Source organism: Eucalyptus grandis, chromosome 6 (assembly GCF_016545825.1).
Source record: "Eucalyptus grandis isolate ANBG69807.140 chromosome 6, ASM1654582v1, whole genome shotgun sequence".
NCBI classification, from domain to species: domain Eukaryota; kingdom Viridiplantae; phylum Streptophyta; class Magnoliopsida; order Myrtales; family Myrtaceae; genus Eucalyptus; species Eucalyptus grandis.
In genome coordinates, this window is record NC_052617.1 from 22,894,568 (window position 1) to 22,919,702 (window position 25,135).

General features: G+C 41.8%; 3 protein-coding genes, 2 long non-coding RNA genes and 1 pseudogene across 7 annotated transcripts; 5 read left to right on the forward strand and 1 right to left on the reverse strand.

Annotated features, from left to right (window-relative positions):
- Positions 1 to 5,120: 5,120 nt before the first annotated feature.
- Positions 5,121 to 8,097, forward strand: LOC104457187 (annotated as a pseudogene).
- A 609-nt stretch (positions 8,098 to 8,706) lies between these two features.
- LOC104423052 lies at positions 8,707 to 11,821 on the reverse strand. Of its 3 annotated transcripts, none has more exons than XR_005552169.1 (3): positions 11,119 to 11,821; positions 10,676 to 10,858; positions 8,707 to 9,376 (listed from the first exon to the last, which is right to left on the reverse strand). It is a non-coding gene; the product is annotated as an uncharacterized LOC104423052 (long non-coding RNA). The 3 variants fall into 3 exon arrangements; XR_005552168.1 differs by having other exon boundaries at positions 11,148 to 11,820; XR_005552170.1 differs by having other exon boundaries at positions 11,234 to 11,819.
- An 885-nt stretch (positions 11,822 to 12,706) lies between these two features.
- Positions 12,707 to 14,971, forward strand: LOC120294377 (probable LRR receptor-like serine/threonine-protein kinase At3g47570). The gene is made up of 2 exons (XM_039314436.1): positions 12,707 to 13,090; positions 13,181 to 14,971. Exons 1-2 carry the CDS (start codon positions 12,707 to 12,709, stop codon positions 14,969 to 14,971), a joined length of 2,175 nt encoding a protein of 724 aa, XP_039170370.1.
- Positions 14,972 to 15,028: 57 nt separating this feature from the next.
- LOC120294379 (probable LRR receptor-like serine/threonine-protein kinase At3g47570) lies at positions 15,029 to 16,270 on the forward strand. Its single transcript, XM_039314437.1, has 3 exons — positions 15,029 to 15,390; positions 15,544 to 15,920; positions 16,199 to 16,270. Exons 1-3 carry the CDS (start codon positions 15,066 to 15,068, stop codon positions 16,268 to 16,270), a joined length of 774 nt encoding a protein of 257 aa, XP_039170371.1. The 5' UTR covers positions 15,029 to 15,065.
- A 1,141-nt stretch (positions 16,271 to 17,411) lies between these two features.
- On the forward strand, positions 17,412 to 19,150 carry LOC120294833. Its single transcript, XR_005552172.1, has 2 exons — positions 17,412 to 17,635; positions 18,469 to 19,150. It is a non-coding gene; the product is annotated as an uncharacterized LOC120294833 (long non-coding RNA).
- A 2,637-nt stretch (positions 19,151 to 21,787) lies between these two features.
- LOC120294831 (peptidyl-prolyl cis-trans isomerase FKBP18, chloroplastic-like) lies at positions 21,788 to 24,613 on the forward strand (the record flags this gene model as incomplete). The annotated part of the gene is made up of 6 exons (XM_039315527.1): positions 21,788 to 22,061; positions 23,154 to 23,224; positions 23,308 to 23,394; positions 23,525 to 23,674; positions 23,831 to 23,890; positions 24,226 to 24,613. Coding segments are annotated over 6 exons (711 nt in total), but the record flags the coding sequence as incomplete, so codon positions are not given.
- Positions 24,614 to 25,135: the final 522 nt, after the last annotated feature.

Consider the following 25,135-nt stretch of genomic DNA (forward strand, 5'->3'; position numbering starts at 1 on the left):
AAGCTAAAAGCATCGTTTCATTTTATGTTTGATTCGTGTATATTTTGATAATTCGATGGGTCTGGTTTACACGATTCCAGTTTATTCAATAATTAACTATCGGCAATTGTTCGCTTTTATAAAAAAATTCACTATCACAAGTCAGAACACGAGGCTGAAATTGTTTGAAAATGAATGGGAAGAAAATGGATAATTACAACCTAAAATTATAGTCTTGGGCACTTAAGTACTAAGACTTTATTTTATGTATTTAAATTCTAAAACTTGCCATTTTGATGAATTTTAAGACCTTTCCTTCAGTTGATGTTCAAATGCAAGGAATGAAAGTATTAGAACTTAAGTACATGAAATTGACAAGTTTAAGGATTTATGCTAATAGTTAGCCTGAAAGAAAATATGAGCTTAAATTAGCGTGAAAATGAAAACCTTTTTCATTAATTCCGTTTCTCACATAATTTAATTATTTTTAAGCTAATGAAATATTCTGAAATGCTGAGGAGGCAACCAGACAAACAGCTCACACAATCAGGGATAATTACATCATACCCCCTTAGGTTTTTGGCTGTGGCAATTTGCCCCTAATAACTCAATTTTTCCATGTCATCCAGGCATTTTGAAATTCAGTGCAATGTTGACCAAACACTCTACATGGTATCTCTCATTTTAGATTTGATGAAATATGATGAACTAAGATGAGATAGAGGGAAAGAAGAGGGGATAATGATTGCTAATGGAGACTGGCAATGCCTATTACCTTGGGATTGGTCGGTGCTCGTAGTGACAATGGTCAATGATTCAGGTGCTCTTGCTTGGATTACCATTGTGTAAAAAAGAATCATATCGAGCAAGAGACGATCAATCCTTTATGGGGTGACAAAACCTAAGAAAGGGCAAACGCCCAAGTATCCTAGTTGTAAGTCAATTCCCCCTCCCCCCTCTCCTCATTATCTTTTTGTAGTTTTCTTTCATTTTGTTTAGTCATAAGTTATGTCTTTTGATATTAAAAATGCTATAAAGAGAAGTGTTCCAACGAATTTCCAAAGATTCCAAAGATCAGGAGGTGTATTGCAAAAGTTTTAAAACATCAACATCAGGGGCTAATTCGTAAACGTGTAATGCAATTCTCCTGAATTTTGGACATTTTTGCCCTTCACAAAAGGAACCGCCTAGTCAAACTTTTCAGTTGTATCAGCCGCTGATAGTGGGATTGGGAACTTTTTTATGTGGAAAAAAGCACTGATATCTGAAAATGGAGAAAGTTGAAGGATTTATCTAGCTCTAAAGGGGAAAAACCCTACCAAACTTTGCTGCTTTAAGGCCATATCATAGCAGATGAACGTTCGGCTTTAGAACAATAAACTTGGAAGGATTTTTCATCTACATGGTTTCTGACGTGGAGGTTCTTTTAATCCAGAAGGGCAACAACAGAGCTTGTCCTAAGGGTGTTTTGCTCCTCCAATCTCTGCTATGTCCAAATAAAGATCTAGGGTCTTTAAATTGTCAAGTCCTTTGAAGGCCCCCAAAAAAGAAAAGAAAAGAAAAGAAAAATCTAATCTTGTCTTTGCTGGTTCTGTTCCTTTCGAAGGCAGAGGTGGCTTGCGAATGCATTTTCCCCATTGACAGAGTAAGCTGTACCTGAAATTGATCTAATCTAGTGAAAATCTATAGATTGAGATATCAGAATGGCATTCACTCTTGAGTTCATTTTTTTAATTTTCTGTTGGGTACTTGCAGAGAGACAAATTAATGATCTCACAGCAGAGAGTTGGTTTGGAAGAGTACACGGCTCGCAGAAAGGCTCGTTTCTAACCTTATTGAACTGCATAGAATTGGTTAATGACATCTGGTCATACCAAAGTTGACCTGAAGTGGCCTCTCAATTGGCTAATTCATTAGATAAGTGCATAATATGTTGCAGCGTGGCAGCAAATCTGGATTGGCATCATGACTATTTTCACGCTGCTGTTACTTTCAGCTTGCTTGAATTTTCATTGCTGTCTAACGATATGATGCAAGAATGTGCATGCAATCAGGGGTTCCATTGGAGCATACGTGCATCTGTTCGTTGAGAAAATAACATCAGATAATATACAAGATGTACGACTAAGCACCATGTGACCTAGTAGTTTCTACCGTGTGGACAAGATGAACCACGACAGGTGATATAATAATTTCTCAAGTTTTCTCTTTTCTGACAGATACATAATCAGTGTTGTTTATGAGTGCAGACATACTTAGAAGATGCACAACCAGAGAGAAACAATCATTTTCGTAAGAAGATAATGAATGACCACTATTCCCCATCCATACCATCGCACCAGCATAAGGCCCTTGATGCAGAGTCTTGAGCATTGCTGTGAAATTTCCATGTCAATCTAAGTCATAAAGTTCTTCTGTTGGGATTCATACTGTTCACAAGCTTCCTAAATGAGCAATGATCCTCTGTTTCGGGAGATAGGACACTCTGGAATAAGAAACTGCTATTTTGGATTCAGCTTTGTCATGTAGAATATTTCAAAGCTTAATTTCCGTGTCAGTGGCAGTTCGACAATGGTGTAGTAGAGTTAGTCTTACTTCTCGAGCATTATTGACAGAGAAATACTTGGAGGATAATCCCAAGCCAAAATCAGTACAGGAAGAGAAGAACAGGGAAGGGATTAGAGATGAAAGCAAATGGGTCAAGACAGCATCCAGCTGTGAGTAGCTGCATTATAAGGAGGAATAACTTGACAAACATTCTAATCTTGGTATTACAGCCACTCATAGCTTACTTGTTCATTGCGGTGCCGCCACTTCCAGTGCGCTGCATGTTTTTTAATCAAAAGCTGTGTATTGATCGGCAGCGACTTCCCTAGTCAAACAGAAGTGCAAACCGTGTTACATTCAGAGACCACATGTTTCAAATAATGTTTACTAAAAATGAAAGATCTCCTGGTTCCTGAATTAAACGTAGCCACATATGCACGATGAATAATGGAGTCCTAAACGAATAGGTCACCAACTAATCTTTCAGTCCTTGGTTTGAGACATAGTTTTGGAGATGTAGAACTGCCTGCATAATGTCCAAGGACAAGCCCGTTTCTATGGACAGATTGTGCATAGGTCTTTACGTATATATACGTATTTTAGTTCCTTGGAGACATGAGTCTATACCATCCTGAAGCGATTCTTTTTTCAGATCTTAGTCGGAGCATCCAAGAACGGCCAGGAACATTGATAAGGGCTTGATCTACTCCAGCAATTGAAAGGATAAACAATTCAGTAACCATCTAGAGATAAAGAAACATGCATTCATACCACCGCCTGTGGCCTAGCTGGATAAGAGCCTCTATGAAGTCTACCCAGGACAGAGGGGTTCAAATCCCGCGGGATGCACGGGATCTTAAGCGCGACGTCGGGGTGGTGGGTCTTCCGCTAGCATCGCCTCAGGGTTTGCCTGCCAGCTGCCGGCTATACGGGGTTCTCTGGGTCATCAAAAAAGAAAAAGAAAAAAAGAAACATGCATTCAAATGTGAAATCCTTTAACATCGAAGATAAAGAAACACGCTTTCCTACTTCAAAAAAGTATTGACTCTTCATCAAAGACAAAGAAACAAACAGTGAAATCTTTTATAAGGAGGCCAGTACTAGTTGTGTTCACTAATTCAAATGTGAAATATTTTAATATCAAAAAAGAAACATGCGTTCCTACTTCTTTAACATGTTCACATCTGATTGACTCTCGTACGTTTATAGTTTCATTCTAAAAAATGTCCAAGGACAAACCCGTTTCTATGAGAAAATATTCAGTGGTTCGTGCGCGCCACGTCATCCGCTGATGTGGCGCGCACGTACCACTCAGCTTTCGACACCTGTCCCGGGGGAACCGCTGGAAAATGAAAAGACTCGCCTGTTTCGGCTCGGCTCGGCTCGGCGTGGGACCCACAATCTGGTCAGACTGAGGAGAAAATCAGGCGCCATTTTAAAAAAATTTCGGACTGAGCGAGGGTTTCTTCTTCTTCCCTTTCTTCGCACCTCTCACTCACTCTACCCTCCCTCTCTCTCTCTCTCCACCCTCCCTCTTTCCGACCGGCGAAGCACCGCGAGCAACCGACGAAACCAGGTGGATACCGGCGAGAGGACCGCGAGCAACCGACCGGCGTGCGACCTCCCTCTCTCTCTGCCCTCCCTCTTTCCGACCGGCGAACCACCGCACCGTCCCTCCGGCTCTGGATCTGGCCCCGACTCGTCCGTCCCCTGCTCTTTCTCTCCCCTTGCGTCTCTGTCTGTCCTCCTCTCTTCGCGGCGAAGAACCAGCGCGTGACTGATGAACCACCGCGCCGCCCCTTCGGCTCGAGTTCCCGCACTGGCTTGTCCGGTACGCTGGAACGTTCGCGCCCGACGCCTCACACCCACCAACTGACCACTTCTCTGTCTTGTGGTTCTGGTGAGGTAATACAGATCATGGGCTTAGTAAAGAATGCAATTTGCTGAGCAGTGACAGTGAGCACCAGTTTAGCACCAGAAATGACATGGGGGCTGTAGAAAGCAAGGTTGGCCCTTTTGAGATTGACCATTTTGGCGATTTCCAATTAGATGTGTAACCCCTGTCAACTTTGGCACACGCCTCCCATCAAGGTACACGTTCTCTACAGCATTCACCACCGAGGCGTCAAGCCGTCGGCCCCTGCCCCCATGATAAGCACACGAGATCGTTGGTGATGGTGAATTCTCTGCGTCGATCTTTTGCTATGTGCGTTTGTAGCCTGTTCTTTTCCGGCTTTTTGCATCTGAACGAACTGTACTAAATTAATCACATATCTGGAAGCTGCGGAGTCCGTGCTGGGTTTCATAGATAACTCAAATTTCGATATGATCATTGCACTGCCATTTATGACCACTCCCTCTAATTTTTTGGTCACAAAAGTCTGCATAACATTTCCTTTCCCAAAACATATGTTGTTTTTTGCGATGTGCTTACCAGTTCCCGTTTTGAACACATTGAATTGATCAGTCTATCAGCCCGGGGGAGCTGCACCATTGTCGTCGACAGACAATCCAATACGTCAGAGGTGGAGGATCTTGATGCCGGATGGGTCTCATGCCATTTATCCCAAACCCAGAGCTTTGAACCACTTTGAGATACAGGATATGGTCGACCATTATCGCCAGGTTGCCATAAATGCCATTCGAGCCGGTTAGTTCAGGGATTGCCTTACCTTCATTAGTTCCAGCAGAAGAGTTTCCCTTAATGAGTTTTCTGCCTTCGAAAGTTTAGTATTCGCATTGCTTTTCAATAAATAAATAGCAGCTCGAATCAAACTTAGTTTATACTTCTGGAACCCCATGTTCGGGTAAAATAGCATAGTTGGGAAAGAAAATGTTCAACCTACTGGCAGGGTGGGACCTCATAGAGAAAGCTTTGAAGAGACATGATGGATATTACGCAATTGCTTCGTTGTCAAATGCTTTTGCTTTCTACTTGGTTGGCCCTTTTGAGATTGACCATTTAGGCAATTTCTAATATTTTGGGGTTTTATTGATATCAAATGAAAGATGGCAGATATGATTCTTGCTTTGCAAAATGAAGTTATTGTTAGATAGTAATAGTAAGGCTGTCAAAAGGCCTACATCTTGCCTAAGATGAAGTTATCAGCCTTCGTTTTTTATACCAAGCCTTTGTTTGATGTCCGTTTCTTGATTGATCGACTGTGTATTTTACCATGGACATTTTTTTGTTTATCAGGGGCTACACTAATCCATACCTTCCTGTTGCTCCATCTGCTATAGATGGCAGTGGTCAGGTAAAGAATCAAAAATCAACATTTGCTTTGTTGTAATCACATCCGCTGTTAGAATGAGGTGGGCATATTATTTTGTCTGCCTTATGATTTGATTGATTTGATTGATTTGATCAAATATAGCATTGTATGCTGCAGTTGAGTGTTGGCTTGGATGGGAAAAAATTAGAACCTGAGAGCAATGTCCTTCTCGTATCAATAGAGAATATGCAGTATGCAGTTAGATTGGATGTTCTTCACATGGTATTTATTTTATTTTATTTTATTTTTTATTCTCTCATCTGCATTCTTGGGTAAGCATGTGTTTTAAAAGTTTGTCACCAATTTCCCCTGGTTCAGGTCTTTTCAGCTTTTGGACCTGTACAGAAGATTGCCATGTTTGACAAGAATGGAGTGGTCCAAGCATTGATTCAGTACCCTGGTTAGTAAGAGCAGTGAATTTTTCTGGATGAAGAATATCTTTCTTGCATTAGGGCGAAAAATATGCATGCATCTAATGAAGTGCATGTTGGTTGTCGCATTGCTGTCCATGCAGATGTTTAGACGGCTGTAGTTGCAAAGGAAGTTTTGGAAGGGCATTGCATATATGACGGGGGGTTTTGCAAACTCCATATCTCGTATTCGCGCCATACAGATCTTAGCATAAAGGTAATTACATCTGCTGCCCCCTGGTATTACGTTTATCTCAACAAGTTGCGACTATCCTACACCGTGGATGTACACTTCCTTGCTTTTGTTACAAAAGGAAAAACTCCCTCTCCTATATCAAGTTTTCCAGTTGAATTTTGAAAGATGCAACTTCCAATTGACCATTTGATCAAGAGCATTCAAAGAGTCACTAGTATGTCAATCACATGTTTTTAGTTTTCACTTAAAAACAGTTAAAGTGAAATATGTTCCCTGTAGATCCCTGTAGAAGGGCGAATGACGTGAAATATGTATAAACCTGATGAATAAGTGATGGCATTATTCTATTTCGCCAGTATAAGCTGTTTCACTTTGAGAAAAGTGGTGAAACATTCATTGATGTCTCTGGCAACAAGAACTTTCATTGGCTGTTGACTTCAAATATGCCACACGTTCAAGGTTCTGCTCATCTCCTTGGATCTGGTGTTACCATTTTCAACGTGACCATATATAAGTCACACCTGTTTGCAGTTGTGTTTTCTGTGTCATCATTCAGGGAATCTGAACTCTCTTGTTTCCCTTGCTTTGAAAGATAAACTTTAGGTGCTAGCATGATTTAAACTTAGTCCCTCTAACATGAGGCATTTTGTGTAATTTGTTCTTATATCATGAATTGGTGGCAATTTGAAAACTGAAGCAAGTGTTGTGAGCACTTCCTTTTGTGAGAATGTGCTGATGTTATTTTAAGATAAAATAGTACGGAAGCCTGGTCATTTTAGTTAAGACAGTTCTAGAATCTGCTGTTTATTCATCTGTTATTCATTGATCATTCTGTGGGGGAGGTTATGATTTATTAGCTTGGTGAATTTTTAGGACTCGCTGGAAATAATTGTCTTAGTATTTTGTGCTGCATTTCAGTTTCTATGTTAGATATATACTGCGTGTCATAATAATTTTGTCTTGCCTTTGAATATATGCGAACATTAATTTGCCGATATTGTTCTCTTACATTTTTACTTTTGAAGAAAGTAGGTGGGAGATTGTTAATTGACTGATATGCTAACTATTTTTCCAGGTTAACAATGATCGGAGCAGAGACTACACAATCCCCAATACCCCGATGATGAATCCTCAACCTTCAATTCTAGGGCAGCAACCGGCTTCAGCTGTTGGTGCTGCGCCCCAGCAGCATGGTGGAGTGCAGTACGCCCCGACTCCCGCGCAACCCACAATGCATCATCCACCCCCTGCTGGCTGGGGTCCCGTCCCTCCAACTCAGTCCATGCCTATGCAAGGTCACAACCCACCACCGTACATGCAACCGGGGACTGTGCCTTTCTAGATGGGCCCTGGGATGATGCACGGTGTGGGCCACCCTGGTTTGCCGCATCCGCCACCAATGCCTCCATATCAGTCACAATAGCACTTCGTTCTTCTCTTGGCGCCAAAGGTGTGATAGCCCTTAGTTGATGCAATTCCCCTGGGCTTGAAGCTCTGGTGGTATCCTTTTCTTAGTAAAATTTTTTGGGGAGATGGGTGTGGAGCTCGTGCTATGATTATGATACTATGTTTGGGAACTGTAACTTGCCAATTGATTCGGAGGTTTTAGATATCTACTTGTTCATCATAGAGATGATTGACTTTCTGCACCAATTCGTGAACCTGTATATGAGTTGGATTGGATCTCTCTCTGTCTCTCTCTCTCTCCCTCCCCCCCTTGTGGCCGGATGAAAGTGACAATTCGACTATCTGGTCAAGCATCGAGAGGAGCTGAGTTAAGCTGATATACAATTGCTGTCAAATTTCGTTGGATGTGGCGAGTCAAATATTTGGAGCAATCCCACAAGATGAAATTAGTTATCGTCATCCGTTGATTATTTCTATGTTTTATTCTAACCGTCGTTGGCCAGAACATCACCATTGCCATGAAGGTTAACTACAATCTATAAATATTGTCACAACAGCAGCCGCCACCTGCCATCAACGCCTAACCACTACAATAATTACGTGCTATTCCTACCTGGGACGTTGCAGCTGCCGTCGTTGTCAGCAGCCAACTTCTACTCTACAGAATTTGACGAGGGAAAAACGGAAAGAATCTTGCATTTGACAAGCACGGCAAAATGTTGTCCTGCAGATTTTGTTTCTAAGTGAAACGAAAGTCATGAAAAGACCATCTAGACCAGAAAACATAAGTTGGTGAAATCAGTGTCAAACGGTCTTCTTCACTTCGATCTCTATGTATGTGTTCCTTTTTCTTGTTAATGCCTTGGAACACGGCGATGGCGAAAGTTTTTTTAGAAAGATGCGCAGAGGCTGCAAGGGATTTTACATTCATGTCCCGGAAGTAGGAAGTTTCCTTTATTCCCAATACAAGCAAATGAAGACCTAAAAAAGCCAAATTCATGCGACCTTCAACGTGAGAAAAGTTGAGGCAATAGGAGCATAGTATTACTAATGTCCTGTGTCTCGACTTTTTACATGAATGACAAACCACAGCCACAGGAATTGTGGTTTAACTATTCTTGAGTCAAAATATGAAAGAACAAATGAACGGTGAAATCCTCTAACTTAGAAACTGTCCCCTTCCGTCTGCAACTTCTGTCATTTACATAGACAAAAAGTAGGCTTCACACCTTGGTAGCGTTGAGCGTCGATCCATGACTTGTGGCTTCCACACTTGATGCCAAGTTGTGTAGGTCTTCATTTTTGGTGCCAACGATCACGCTGATGCCGGAGTTCACTAGAGCTCAGAGTGCTTTGGGGTTGGGATCGTAGAGCTACATTGTCCCAATATTGTGACTCTAGTAGAGCTGTATCACCTCAGCCAGACTAGGCAGGTTGTCTCCTTGCATTCCATAGAAAACACGAAAGGTAGGCTGTTGCAGTGAGAATTTGGCTGAGGACAGATGCCAAAATCAACGTCGGGAAGACTCTGCGAAGTGATGCCATTTCCTGGACTCCCTTTCCTGTTTCGACATTCATGTAGAGTGAAACATCAGGAAGACATTTAAATTTTAACAGATTGCAGCAGGAGAAGGTTCAATCAAAATGAAACCCATGGTCTGGAAGCAATCAGTGCTGAAGCTACTTATCAGTACATGTCTCAAAATTTCGTCCCCTTAGAAATGCGAAATTCTGAATATATGCACCAGAAAGACTAACCCATGTGAGGATAGAACTATGATCAATGTGTAGCTGGTTATTTAATTTATGCATAAGCTAACAGGATCAATCTATGATCATCTCTCTCTATATTAATGACTTGATCTCACAAAATAAGGAGAAAATGTCAGGATTTGTAAGCAAGATATTTCATTGCAATGACTCGCTGATACAAGCTACTAATAGAAAGGATATGCTGAAAAGAAGTTTGTTTCTCGGTGGGAGAGAGAGGGGGAGAGAGAGAGAGAGAGAGAGAGAGAGAGAGAGAGAGAGAGAGAGAGAGAGAGAGAGAGAGAGATTCCCAAGATTTAAAACCTTTCAAGCCTCTACAGTGAAAAATAATGTGCAATGCAACCGCTTAAAGCACAAGTAAAGCATTCAAATGACTCATAAGATGTGCTATTCCATCTCTTTTCGACTGATAAATTGCGAGACAAAAGTGCAGAAAGTTACTAGGCAGCCTCCTGCAGGGACCAACCAAACTTCTGCGAAGAAAAATGAAGCGAGGCTTTGTCATTTAAACAGGCAAATCATAAAACACAAGCTCATTTTTCACAGGGAATACTCATGATTAAAGAGTTGGTAATGTAACCGTCTCCTTCAGTCTTTTCTCACTTTTCCATTGTTCAGCGTATGAAACATAAATCTCAGGGCAAATCTCACTCAATGACACCTTTGAAATGGAAAATCCTCATATCCTATCCACTGGGGAAGGAAAAAGGTTAGGTAAGAAATGAATTCCACTCATCTTTCAACTTGGGAAATTGCCAAAATGGTCAATCTCAAAAGGGCCAACCTTGCTTTCAGATTCAGTAGAAAGCAAAAGCATTTGACAACGAAGCAATTGTGTAATATACATCATGTCTCTTCAAAGCTTTCTCTATGAGGTCCCACCCTGCCAGTAGGTCGAACATTTTCTTTCCCAACTATGCTAGTTTAAGTTTACCCGAACATGGGATTCCAGAAGTATAAACTAAGTTTGATTCGAGCTGCTATTTATTTATTGAAAAGCAATGCGAATACTAAACTTTCGAAGGCAGAAAACTCATTAAGGGAAACTCTTCTGCTGGAACTAATGAAGGTAAGGCAATCCCTGAACTAACCGGCTCGAATGGCATTTATGGCAACCTGGCGATAATGGTCGACCATATCCTGTATCTCAAAGTGGTTCAAAGCTCTGGGTTTGGGATAAATGGCATGAGACCCATCCGGCATCAAGATCCTCCACCTCTGACGTATTGGATTGTCTGTCGACGACAATGGTGCAGCTCCCCCGGGCTGATAGACTGATCAATTCAATGTGTTCAAAACGGGAACTGGTAAGCACATCGCAAAAAACAACATATGTTTTGGGAAAGGAAATGTTATGCAGACTTTTGTGACCAAAAATTAGAGGGAGTGGTCATAAATGGCAGTGCAATGATCATATCGAAATTTGAGTTATCTATGAAACCCAGCACGGACTCCGCAGCTTCCAGATATGTGATTAATTTAGTACAGTTCGTTCAGATGCAAAAAGCCGGAAAAGAACAGGCTACAAACGCACATAGCAAAAGATCGACGCAGAGAATTCACCATCACCAACGATCTCGTGTGCTTATCATGGGGGCAGGGGCCGACGGCTTGACGCCTCGGTGGTGAATGCTGTAGAGAACGTGTACCTTGATGGGAGGCGTGTGCCAAAGTTGACAGGGGTTACACATCTAATTGGAAATCGCCAAAATGGTCAATCTCAAAAGGGCCAACCTTGCTTTCTACAGCCCCCATGTCATTTCTGGTGCTAAACTGGTGCTCACTGTCACTGCTCAGCAAATTGCATTCTTTACTAAGCCCATGATCTGTATTACCTCACCAGAACCACAAGACAGAGAAGTGGTCAGTTGGTGGGTGTGAGGCGTCGGGCGCGAACGTTCCAGCGTACCGGACAAGCCAGTGCGGGAACTCGAGCCGAAGGGGGGGCGCGGTGGTTCATTAGTCACGCGCTGGTTCTTCGCCGCGAAGAGAGGAGGACAGACAGAGACGCAAGGGGAGAGAAAGAGCAGGGGACGGACGAGTCGGGGCCAGATCCAGAGCCGGAGGGACGGTGCGGTGGTTCGCCGGTCGGAAAGAGGGAGGTCGCACGCCGGTCGGTTGCTCGCAGTCCTCTCGCCGGTATCCACCTGGTTCGTCGGTTGCTCGCGGTGCTTCGCCGGTCGGAAAGAGGGAGGGTGGAGAGAGAGAGAGGGAGGGTAGAGTGAGTGAGAGGCGCGAAGAAAGAGAAGAAGAAGAAACCCTCGCTCAGTCCGAAATTTTTTTAAAATGGCGCCTGATTTTCTCCTCAGTCTAACCAGATTGTGGGTCCCACGCCGAGCCGAGCCGAGCCGAGCCGAGACGGGCGCTTTTCATTTTCCAGCGGGTCCCCCGGGACAGGTGTCGAAAGCTGAGTGGTACGTGCGCGCCACATCAGCGGATGACGTGGCGCGCACGAACCACTGAATATTTTCTCCGTTTCTATGGACTGATTGTTCACAGGTCTTTACGTATATATACGTATTTTAGTTCCTTGGAGACATGAGTCTATACCATCCTGAAGCGATTCCCTTTTTCAGATCTTAGTCGGAGCACCCAAGAACGGCCAGGAACTTTGATAAGGGCTTGATCTATTCCAGTAATTGAAAGGATAAACAATTCATTGACGGTCTAGAGATAAAGAAACATGCATTCAAATGTGAAATCCTTTAACATCGAAGATAAAGAAACACGCTTTCCTACTTCAAAAAGTATTGACCCTTCATCGAAGCCAAAGAAACAAACAGTGAAATCTTTTATGAGGAGGCCAGCACTAATTATGTTCACTAATTCAAATGTGAAATATTTTAATATCGAAAAAGAAACATGCGTTCCTACTTCTTTAACATGTTCACATCTGACTGACTCTCGTACGTTTTTGGCCGACAAAGTCTTTTCCAGAGTCAGAGTCAATGGTAGAAGATTGGCTTGGGCAGTTCGCTGTTCCATGACCACTGACTGAAGATCATTTACTTCAACGATGTCTTTACTTTTATGAAGATGGGATTCACTGGCCTCTTGTTTCTTCTTGACTTGCTTTCTTACCTACGCGCTTCCTTTGCCTTTGACTCATGAAACCCGTGAGCATGAAACCCGTGAGCCTTAGTTTTGCAGAGTTTCGATCATGCCACTTGCTTCTTGGGATTGCTCTTGCGCTGTGCTTTAACCGAGTTTCCTGCACCACCAATGAAACAGACAGACTCGCGCTGCTCGCCTTTAAGGCCGGCATATTCGAAGATCCTTTTAGGGTGCTCAGCTCATGGAACGATAGCATTGGGTTTTGCCAATGGTATGGCGTTATATGTGGCAGGAGACATCAGAGGGTCACGGTGCTGGACTTGCGATCACAAGGACTGTTTGGATCAATCTCTCCTCATATCGGAAACCTCAGCTTCTTAGGGGAAATGTGGCTGCAAAACAACAGTTTCAATCAAGAAATCCCTCCACAGCTCGGCGGTTGCGCCGCCTACGTATTACGATATTGACCAAGAACTCGTTAGTTGGCGAAATTCCCAAACATATCGAGTTGCTCGGATCTGGTCCTCCTTTGGCTTGGGAAGAACGAACTAACTGGAGAAATTCCTAGAGAGCTTGGGTCATTGCTGAAGATACGGGAGTTCGCTTTGGATCGTAATAATCTTACCGGAAGTATGCCTTCCTCCATTGGGAACTTATCTTCACTAGAGATCCTTTTCTTGAGCGAGAACAACTTGAGCGGGAGCATTCCCCAAGTTTTAGGCCACTTGAAAAACTTGCAATTCATTGGCTTTGCAGCAAACAGAGTGTCGGGTACGATTCCATCTTCATTACTCAATCTCTCTTCCTTAACTCAGTTTGATGCTAGATCCAACCAGATACAGGGGACACTTCCTGCAAGCATAGGTCTCAAACTCCCAGATCTTGCAGATTTTAGCATTTTCGGGAACCAACTTCAGGGACCAATTCCTCCATCGATATCAAATTGCACAAAGCTAGATATTCTTCAGCTTGGAGATAATAGATTTTCTGGAAAAGTACCTTCTTTAGAAAATTTGTATAATCTTAGTTGGCTTCAAATCCTTCGTAATCAGCTTGGTAGTGGAGAACCTGAAGACTTGAACTTCCTTTGCTCATTAACTAACAACAGCAAATTAAGGTACGTGGGAATCAGCAGGAACAAGTTTGGCGGAGTGTTGCCTATATGCGTAGGTAATTTATCCAGCACTCTCATGGCATTCGATGTACGCAAGAATCAAATATCTGGAAAGATTCCGGAAGAAATTGGGAATTTTGCCAACGTGGAAGTGTTGTATATGAATCTCAATAAGCTTTCAGGTGTTATCCCCTCAAATTTGGGAAATCTACGAAATCTATCAAAACTGCTTTTAAGTGATAACAACCTAGGAGGGACTATTCCATCTTCTTTAGGAAATCTAAGCAAGTTGATTTACCTATTCCTTGATGGGAACAACTTTCATGGGCAAATTCCTCCACCTCTATCAAATTGCCTGTCTCTTAATTGGCTTGATCTGTCTAATAACAATCTCAGTGGTGTTATACCCTCGCAACTTATGAGTCTTTCATCATTAACAATCATTTTGAACTTATCTCAAAACCATTTGACTGGGGTTCTACCCCCAGAAGTTGGCAACTTGAGAACTTTGACTGCGTTGGATATCTCGAACAATTTATTGGTAGGTGAAATCCCAAGTAGTCTAGGTGATTGCACTTCATTGACATCACTGAGGATGGGAGGCAACTTCTTCCATGGGTTGATTCCTCAATCAATCAGATCGTTAGGAGGTATTGAAGAACTAGATCTTTCATGCAACAATTTGTCGGGTCAAATTCCAGAATTCTTAACAGTATTTCGTTCCTTGAAACTTTTAAATTTATCCTACAATAACTTTGAAGGCGTGCTGCCACGTGAAGGAGTCTTTAGGAATGCTACTGGTACTTCTATTTTTGGGAACAATAAGCTTTGTGGTGGGCTATCGGAATTTCATCTCCCTAATTGCATCTCCAAAAGCTTCAAGAGTAGAAAGATCAATTTAGTGATATTGTCCACTTCTGTTATTCTCGGAGTTCTCGGAATAGCTCTTATTCTAGCTTTCGTATATCTTTGTTGGTTGAAGAAGACGGTGATGGAACCAGTTTCAAGTTCAAGGGATGATTCATGTCCAAATGTATCTTATGGAACACTCCTAAAAGCAACCGATGGTTTTTCTTCAACAAATTTGATTGGTGCTGGAAGCTTTGGTTCTATTTATAGGGGTGTACTTGAGGTCAGTGAAACTACTGTTGCCGTGAAGGTGCTTCATCTAGTCTATCATGGTGCTTTGAAGAGCTTCAATGTCGAAAAGAGACATTAAAGAACATCGACATCGAAATCTTTTGAAGATATTGACAGTTTGCTCTAGCAGTGATTATCAAGGGAATGATTTTAAGGCCTTAATCTATGAATTCATGGACAATGGTAGCCTAGAACGGTGGCTTCACCCAAGTGCAACATCATCTCATCACAATGGAGTTCCAAGAAAGTTGAATTTCATTCAAAGGATAAATATTGCCATTGGTGTTGCTTATGCGTTGGATTATCTTCATCACCAGTGCCACATGCCCATCATTCATTGTGATCTAAAGCCAAGCAATATCCTCTTAGATCGTGAGATGGTCGCACATGTTGGTGACTTTGGATTGGCGAAATTCCTTATTGGATCATCTTTTGATATTGCAACTAATCAGATGAGTTCTGTGGGTTTTAGAGGGACAATCGGTTATGCTCCACCAGGTACTCTCTCTCTCTCTCTCTCTCTCTCATTGATGGTCTTCCTGTCTAAAGTTTGGTAGCGAATAATAATTCTTATAGTCTTACGCACATTAGATTCTGATTATTTATATGCACTCCAAATTTGACCTGCACTTTGATCTCCATGTGTGGCAGAATATGCAATGGGCTGTGAGGTTTCAAGAGAAGGTGACATCTATAGTTACGGCATTCTTTTACTAGAAATGTTCACAGGATTAAGTCCCACCGATGACACCTTTAGAGACAATTTGACTCTTCATGGTTTTGTCGTAAAAGCTTTGTCTGAACGAGTGCTCGGAATCGTGGATAGCGCTTTGCTTCAAGAAAGAGAGAGTTATCTATGTCCCTATAATCCTCATCATGACATATTTCAAGAGTGTTTGGTTATGATCTATAATATTGGAGTTGCTTGTTCGAACGAAATGCCTGGAAGAAGAATGAGTATTAGTGGAGTTATAAATCAGTTGCATCGGATTAGGGCAAAACTCCTTGCTTCAGGCTTACATGGACAGGTAAATTCTATAATTGAAGAGAGAATCAATCATCCTTTTCTCCTTTAGACCATAGTGGATGATTGTTCATCATCTGCATCCGTACATATTTAACCTTACACAAGGCCTTGGGTGCCTACACTTTTTTTCAGTATTTTTGGTTTACTCAAAGCTCTGATTTGGTGCCATGTTATATAAAAGTGAATCAAAATAAATTTTCATGACCTTTTTTTTTTACCATTTGTATGATGCTCATTAAGACGTATTGCAATGATTAGCTTGTGGAAATCTTATTTAAGGGAAAGCTTGGTTTCTGCAGATCGGCTAGATGTTCGGTCAAGAAAAAGCAATACTACTACTCTGGTGGATGAATAAGGATGTATAGCTTTTGGATTCAACATATACTACCATGACGTGGACGTGCACAGCAGGAATTATCTGGGATTGTTTTGTAGAATGATGTTACATGACTATTGGGTTTTTCTTAGTGTGTAAGTGGAAATTCTCCAGCATTACTGCTGTCATTAAATTTTATTCTCGCATTTTAGAAAAGTTACTTGATCGCCTTTTTTCTCGAAAGCACCTAATCACATATGCATATGACTTACTATAGGTATATGGAGCAGTCATATTTCATTATATGGGATTCGTTAATTGCGCGGATAACCAGCTTTCAAAGTTAGAAATTACCGATTAATCAAGAAATTAGTAACCGTTGATATGCTCAAACTTGCTCCTCTAAATAGAAAGTGACCATAAACGTGGAGTTATTAAAAATTTATAATTTGAAAGTAAAGATATTTTTTATCATGACAAAATTAGTGATCACTGAAATGCAAACACCTACTTTCTTGCCTGAGCTCACCGCTTAGTATAATTGCATACCCAAATTTTGTATGAAAGTTATTAATGGCGTGGAGAAAATTATAAACTATTAATAGGGTAATAATAACTTTCTTCTTAAAGAAAGTTACTATTCGTATTGACAAATAACTTGGTATTAGGGGTGATTGGTTCTTAAGTCTCAAAATTGGGAACCACTGATCTGGTCTAATGAAACTGGTCAATATATATATATATATACTCTTTTTATGTTTTCACCTGAATATCTTATTATTCAAAACATGACAATGAACAAATTCAAAACTTGAGACGAATCTTATGCTTCCATTCGAATATCTTATTGTCCAATTACAGGCTCTTACTTCCTCAGAAACAGTAAACTAAATCCACTAATATTTTGTGAAGAAATAGAAAGATAAGTATATGTAATTGGTCCGCTCTGGTCTCTTGGAATTGGGAACCACCAATTCCATTTTTAAGAAACGGGAACTAGACCAAAACTCTTAGGAATCGGACCCAATAGGCCGGTTCGGGTCGGTTTGGGTGGTTTCTGGTTCGGGCGATCCGTTTTGCACGTTCCTACTAAGTACTTCATTGCAACTGATTTTAAAGCGTTGCGGGGTGGACATTGCAAAAATCGAGATACCGCGGGGGCAAATCGCGACGACCCCAAAAACCTAGGGGGCATGATGCAATCTTTCCCCCAAAAGACCCGCAAAGTCTAGACACTATGGCAGTCTGCTGCACTTACACAAATTCCCACGCCAGTTGGAGAGGCGATCTTGCACTCGCGCACGAAGATGGGGTTTCGGTTCGACCTGCTGGTCCTCGCGGTGGCCCTGCTCTCGACTCCGGCGCTCTCCGATCTGGTGTTGACCAGGGTCGATCGGCGCGTGAGTATCTCTCTCTTTTCTTCTCCTCCTTCCTTCTCCCCACGAGCTCTCGGCTGTTAACTCTTCGATCCGGCTCGTATCGAGCAGGTTTTAGAGGGGTTTCTGGTTTTGAGGTCTTTAAGATGTGATTGCTTTTGCCGTGAAGTTTGAACTGGTTCCGATGCCATCGGCGTCGTCGATGTGCGATTCGCGAATCGAGTATCGAGAGATGCGCCGTGAGGCCTTTGTTGTTTGAATCAGATGTGAGGAGGCGGGCTCTGAGGATGTGTAGGTTTTGTAGGTTTGTTTGCATTTAAGAGCATTTGAACTCGTGTCGGATGATTGGGCTGTCTGATAGTGGTTCTTTACTTGAGTGGTCGGTTTTAACGATCCTCCTGTCGTGAGGATGATGAGAGTAGACTGTGATAAGTGAATGGGCTCCTCGAAATTTAAAGGATTTTTTTGCTGGTCGAAAGGTCCAATGGGTTTTGTCTGGTTTAGATATGATGAGAAAAGGATTAACTCAATTCAGGGTAGAGGGTTTCCATATCTAAATCTGCAAGACTATCACGTGGAATAATGGAGCTGAAAAAGCATTCAGTTGAACCATGATACTTATGATATTCATTGACAATTACATGAACCGCTTGACTAAAATTATCAGAAAAGAATTTTGGGAAGAATACTGAAATTCTAATGTTCATTAATTCAAACAAAATCTAACCAAAATGAAGGTGAATTCCTACACCATAGGTAGTCTTGTCAAGAGGTAGTACAACTGATTTACAGGCATTTGCGTTCTCTTCATCTCGCGGCTCGCCAAAAAATATCCGTCCCATTCAGCTTTTTTCTAGGATCAAGCACGACTCAAAGCTAGCGATCGGCACTAAACATCGAACAGAAAGGACGAAATTGAAAGGGAGATCGTTACTCGACAAGAGCTGCTCCCGGGGATTTCTCACTGAGGCCAGAGGACTCGAGACTGCGCTCATCGTCACGGCGTGCGGCAGCGGGAGCGAGGCCAGCGATCGGCGAAGGCGAAGCGCAAGGTTGGCGAGGTTCGATTCGATTCGATTCGAGAGAGAGAGATGAGAAATAGAAGGAGGGAGGAGATTAAAAAAGGGACGATCCGTTGTGGTGCTCGATGGTATCGATGCAGCTTGCTCGCTTGGCAGCCACACAGTCGAAGAGACGAAGAGCGGTGGCGATCCCCTGCTTCGCGGCTTAGATGATTAGCGATGAGATAAGGGCTTTTACGGCCATTGATTCGATCCTTAAGCAACACCCCACGCAGATGGAGCCCGGGCGTCTGGCTGTCGATAGCGGCCGATGGTTTTCAGCCATTGCATTGTGGATTGGCCGGGCGTTTCGAGAAGAAATTGAGGGGGAATAGAGGGAGAAAAGAAAGATGAATTGAAACCTTAAGATTGACACTGACAATTTTAGAAAAGTGGGACAATGCGAGATGAGCATTGCTATAACATGAATGGTTCGCAAAATTTGTATATAAAATGTGCTATAATTGTGAGCAATCAATTAAATAAGTGGATCATACTCAATTGTCAATTACAGTCCGACTGATTCTATGAAATTTGTATATTAAAAGATGCTGCAAAATGCAAATGGTCAATTAAATAAGTGAATTATATTCAATCATCAATAACAATTCGTTGCATCATTTTGTGTATGGATTTTGTAAATCAATCCGCGTAAGCATAGCATTTCCCATGATGAAATTGGTTTGCAAACTCTTACTTGATGTTTAATTTAGTTCTTGAATTCTACATTTGATTAATTTGGTGATTATAGCGCTTGATTTGAACCAATTTAGTCTTTCTAATTAATATGACAATCCAATTCACTTTGTGAAACCCGTGAGAGAGAGAGAGAGAGAGAGAGAGAGAGAGAGAGAGAGAGAGAGAGAGAGAGAGAGAGAGAGAGAGTTGGAGTCGATGTTGCCATCACAAGAGAGAGAGAGAGAGAGAGTTGGAGTCGATGTTGCCATCACACGCACTTGCACCTTGCAAGGTCCATATACTCTCGCTCGATGGTGGCAAGTAGTGGCACCATCATCGAGTGCAGGGTTCATTGCCCTTGCTGGCTATTGATGAGAGCAAGTAGGCCCAGGGCGACACGAGTGTAGCACGTGACAACTCCATCTTGATTATCTCTCTTCTGTCTTTATCTTCTCTTCTTCTCCTACTATCGATAACGTTGCTTCTTATCATTATTTTTGTTATTATTATTTGTTGATTTGTTGACATGGCACGTCAGTAGATGTCGATTTCACGTAGTGAGTTGATGGTTATATCCAGTAAGAGGACTAGATTAATTCAAATTAAAGAGTGTGTAGATCAATTTGACTTAAATTGAAATTTAAGAATCGAATTGAACGTTAAATAAAAATTTAGGGATTGTTTTTTGCGTGCCTCTTTCTTAAAAGGCACTTTTATACGCTCAAAGCTTTTTCTACAAGTCACTTAAAAGTAAAATTTCGATATATTACAAATTATTGAAAGATCTAGTGACTTTACATGTTAATTTCGGTACATCTTTTTGGACAATAACCATAGGCCCATTGAAGAATATACGGCAGCGACTTCTCTCTTAAATACTCGACTAAATTAGAATATATAGTGTTTCTATTTCTTCATAAATAGTGTTATGTCAAGTGGTGGCTAAGTATAACTTATAATGATAATTGAGTGAATCCTCCACGTCATTCATTAGCATATCAATTTCATAGATTATTCGAATGTAATTCTATTCAAATTTTTATATCCTACTTATTTAAATACTTAAATTATAGACCAACTGTATAAAAATCAATGTTACTATAGGAACAGATAGTAGTACCATTTATTGCCTAGGAATATGAAAGGGAGATCGTTACTCGACGAGAGCTGCGCCCGGGGATTTCTCACTGAGGCCAGAGGACTCGAGACTGCGCTCATCGTCACGGCGTGCGGCAGTGGGAGCGAGGCCGGCGATCGGCGGAGGCGAAGCGCGAGGGTAGCGAGGTTCGATTCGAGAGAGAGATGAGAAATAGAAGGAGGGAGGAGATTAGAAAAGGGGACGATCCGTTGTGGAGCTCGATTGTATCGACGCAGCTTGCTCGCTTGTGAGCGACACAGTCGAAGAGACGAAGAGCGGTGGCGATCGCCTGCTTCGCGGCTTAGATGATTAGCGATGAGATGAGGGCTTTTACGGCCGTTGATTCGATCCTTAAGCAAGATCCCACGCAGACAGAGCCCGGGCGGCGGGCTGCTGGTAGCGGCCCGATCGTTTTCAGCCGTTGAATTGGATTTGGCCGAGCGTTTTGAGAAGAAAGAAGAAAGATGAATCGAAACTTTTAAGATTGACAATTTTAGATAAATGGGACAATGCGAACAGAGCATCAGTATAGCAAGACTGGTTTATGAAATTGGTATTCGAAATGTGATTGTAAGTAGTCAATTTAATAAGTATATTATATTTATTCGTCCATTATTACTTGATTAGTTTTCATAATTTGTATACTAATTGATGCGGCAAAATGCAAGCGATTGATTAAATAAGTAAGTTAGATTCAACCATCATGACAACTTGTCTTATTGGTATGTATATGAATTTTGTAAAATATTCTAAGTAAATATAGCATTTTCTAATGCCGAAATTGGTTTGTCTTACTCAATATTTAACCTTTTTAGTAAACATGATAATCCAACTCACTTTATGGAACCTATGAAGAGAAGAGAAAAAGAATCGGGGTTCAACGTTGTCAATGCGCCTCTTGCACCCTGCAAGATTTATGGACTCTTGCTCAATGGTGGCAAGCAATGGCACCGTGATTGAGTGTGGGGTTTGAAGAAGACGATGGAAAGAAGAGAGAAAAAAGACTCTTTAACTCCTCTTACGATGTAACTCTTCATTTGAAGTAGATAAAAAAATAATTATTTTTGTTTATTTCTACGTCTCAAAGTTCAAACGTAGTAATTTAAGGACAGATTATTCTAAACTTCATTCTATTCAGATTTTTATGTCCCACACGTTTAAATTCTTAAATTAGAGACCGACCACGCAAAAATCAATCTTACTTATATCCTCTTTACAAAGGAGGAGGACAAATGCGTAAATTGGCGGGGAAAGGATATGAGGCGAATGCGGATATTTTGCGGTTCCTTTAGCAGCTGACGCAGCATCTGCAAACCGCGAGCAGCCCAACGGCCATGGCTTCCGTCCGGAGCTTCCGCAAACCGACCACCCTCGACGGTCGTCTTCTCCGCCCAGCAGCCGCCTCGAACCGGCCGCCGGACGTCGCGAAGCAGCTCGCCCCTCCGGCCCGCGGTCTTGATCTCTTCGCTGCCGCTGCCGCTCGCGCTCGCGCTCACTTCGCTGCCGCGGTATTCGGAGGCCAGGGAGAGGCGCAACCGGAAGGCCATCCCTCTCGAGGAATACTCCACGACCCGTGAGTCCCCAGAGCCCTCCCGTTTTTTTTTTTTCCTCGTTCCTCGGTTTCTCATCTCGCGCGTGCCGGGAGATGTTGCCGATTCCCTTGTTTGTAGTTGGACGCGATTGTCGAAAGCGAATGCACCACCAAAACCGAATTCGGTGTCAGATGGAGTGTTTGAAATACGTGCTTCATCTATCCTTGTGATTGAGCGAGCAAGTTGCTACGATGATGCAAGTGATGCGAGTATAATAGGCATTTGAGTTAAGTAATTTGAGTCGCAATGTCGTTAGGTACGTCTCGGACTAGGTCGCGTTGCGATAAATGGGAGCTGAAATGTTACTCTTCGGAGTCTCTGAATGGTAATTTGCACGGATTTTAGTCCGATGGTGTAGTTATAGTCAAGTTGTTCCTGCAGTTTCATTCATCGGCGGAAGATTGGAGAGGTGGTAGTGTGTTAATGTGTGTCTGTGGTTTGCCTTTCATGGACTGTATCTTTGATAATTTTGAAGCTGCCACTTGATATGCTCATGTAGTTGAAGTGAATATGATAGGCATTAGAGATGTAATTCAGTCACATTGTGTCCTTAGGGACGATTAGAATGTGCCCAGTTAAAAAAAGTTGGAGGCAGTAGTAATTACTAGTCCGAGTCTTGGTTTGCAATTCGCACGGATTCTGTGGCTTTGTCATTTAATTCTGCTTATGCTAAGATCTGGAAGTTTACCTTGTGACTCTTTGTGCTACATCTCTGTCATCATACCTGATGGAATGCAGTAGGAAAGGAATGCTTCCCTCTATTCATATCATTTCGTAGGGCCTAGCTTAGTTTTACTTTCCCCCCACTCCTCTTTCCCATGTACTACCTCTATAACCCATTTATTCAATTTAAAGTATTTCCTAACTGGACTTGTAAAAAGTTTTTTTTTCTCCTGCCAATAGATGCCCAAACTCAAACGTAACTCCTATTCCCCATACAGAGCAGAAAAGAATTGAAATCTAAGCTGCCAGATCTGTGGGGAAAAAGGGTTCTCTTGTGTTTCACGAGAGGAAGTCGCATTTTAGCATCTTGTCTGTTCTGTTTTAGTAAGCAATTCCAATACTTGCAACAGCTAATGGAGTGAAATACTATGATATCATTGAGGGAAAGGGTCCAGTAGCTACAAAAGGATCGACAGTCCAGGTTTGTTGATGTTGGTTTTCTGTTTATATTTCCTTGAGCAATATATGAATTGGTAACATTCTGTGTTCAATCCTCTGTTGCAGGTGCATTTTGACTGTATTTATCGTGGTATTACTGCTGTATCAAGTCGAGAATCTAAGCTTTTAGCTGGAAATCGCATCATTGCTCAGGTCTTATACTTTGGATTTTCTTTTTTCATTTCATTTTGTTTTTTGTTACAGAGAAATTTCCCTCATTTTTTACTTGTGCCTTATCTGGACAAATGCTTTGCTAATGTGCAAGCTTACATGGCATTATTAGCCATATGAATTCAAGGTAGGATCTCCTCCAGGAAAGGAACGCAAGCGTGGATCTGTAGATAATCCAAATGGATTATTTTCAGCACAGGCAGCTCCCAAGCCGCCACCTGCTATGTACCCGATAACAGAAGGGATGAAAGTGGGTGGAAAGGTGATTTTCTCTTGGTTCCCAGCGGCAGTAAATATTCATCAATGTGGCTCGTTTGCCATTCAGTGCCTGAATTGCATACCCTTTGACTAGTGCTGTTGTATTTTCCTTGTCATATCTTCTCTGTCATATTGTTCTTGAACTTTTGTCCTTTTTCAGAGAACAGTGATCGTTCCTCCAGAGGCTGGCTACGGTCAGAAGGGAATGGCTGAGATACCGGTAGTCTTTGTATTCTTGATCATGACTAACAATCATTTTTGTTGTGACATGAGTACCTTTATTATGGCCATCAAATTAGCAGGTCATCAAATGATGTCATTGGGAATTAACAAACTTTGTGTTTAGGAGCTGAACAGGCCACCAAATGCCCGGTTCTTAGAGCTTGCTTGAATTTTATTGTGTCTTTTAAGAATTCCAATCCCAACTGAGGTTTTCAGTATATTTGCATGCTGGCTGGAGTTCAGCTGCATTTGGCATCTCTGAACGTGTCATTACATGTTGTTGAAAGGTAAATATGATTTATTCCCGAGAGTAATTGAATTTTCCTTTTCCAGCCAGGAGCCACCTTTGAACTGAATATCGAGCTTCTGCAAGTAGAACAGCCTGAAGGAAACCAGACTTAGAATTGGGTGAGCAGGACCATGAGGAGATGGAGTTGATATAATGCTGAAATTTTGTCTCCTTTTCTTCTAACAGAAGGCAGATGAGTCAGCTGAGGGATCCCTATGGGCAGAGCGATTAGTCAGATTGAAATCGTGACTCTCCAGTTTCTACATATGCTCTGTACCAAAAAAGCCCCTGCACATTTTGTATGTATCTACCAGGATTTTGGAATTCAACGAAACACCTTCTTCATCTTCTTCATCTTCTTATATTCTTGCTTCTAATGCTGCAGAATTCACTGATATTGTCTGTACTGTATAAATGAGACTGTTGACCGCATGAGTAGAGACTAAATTTCCAAACTTCTCTCCCATCCTCTTTAAACAAAACAAGATCGGCACCTGCTTGCAACAAGCTCTGGTTTATCTTATCACAAGAATAGGAACATTGGATGATAGTTAGGAACAGTGTTTTTGTGCTCTGCCATAGTTACAGTTGTGAATCTGGCATACTTATTCCATCAACCTTGAACATTTGTTGAATGAAGAAGCAAAATTTAGAAGGATGAGGAGTATGCGAGTTGCAACAGAATTGCATATTATGTCAAAACAACGAGTAGTCCACTGTGTCATTTATTTTTTTCTTTTGAATTGCTGGCATTTTTCTTTAAAATGAAAAAATCCACCATAGATAAACTCCAACCTGTGAGATTCCTCAATAATCTTGTAGACAAGTCACACGGGAGCCAAAATTTCCGTTTTCCTTTTGGAAATTGTGCGCTGCATTTTAATATTAATCTTAATACGAAGCACGAAACCTAAAATCAATAGGGAAGGGTGGTTTTACGATAACTTCCGTTTT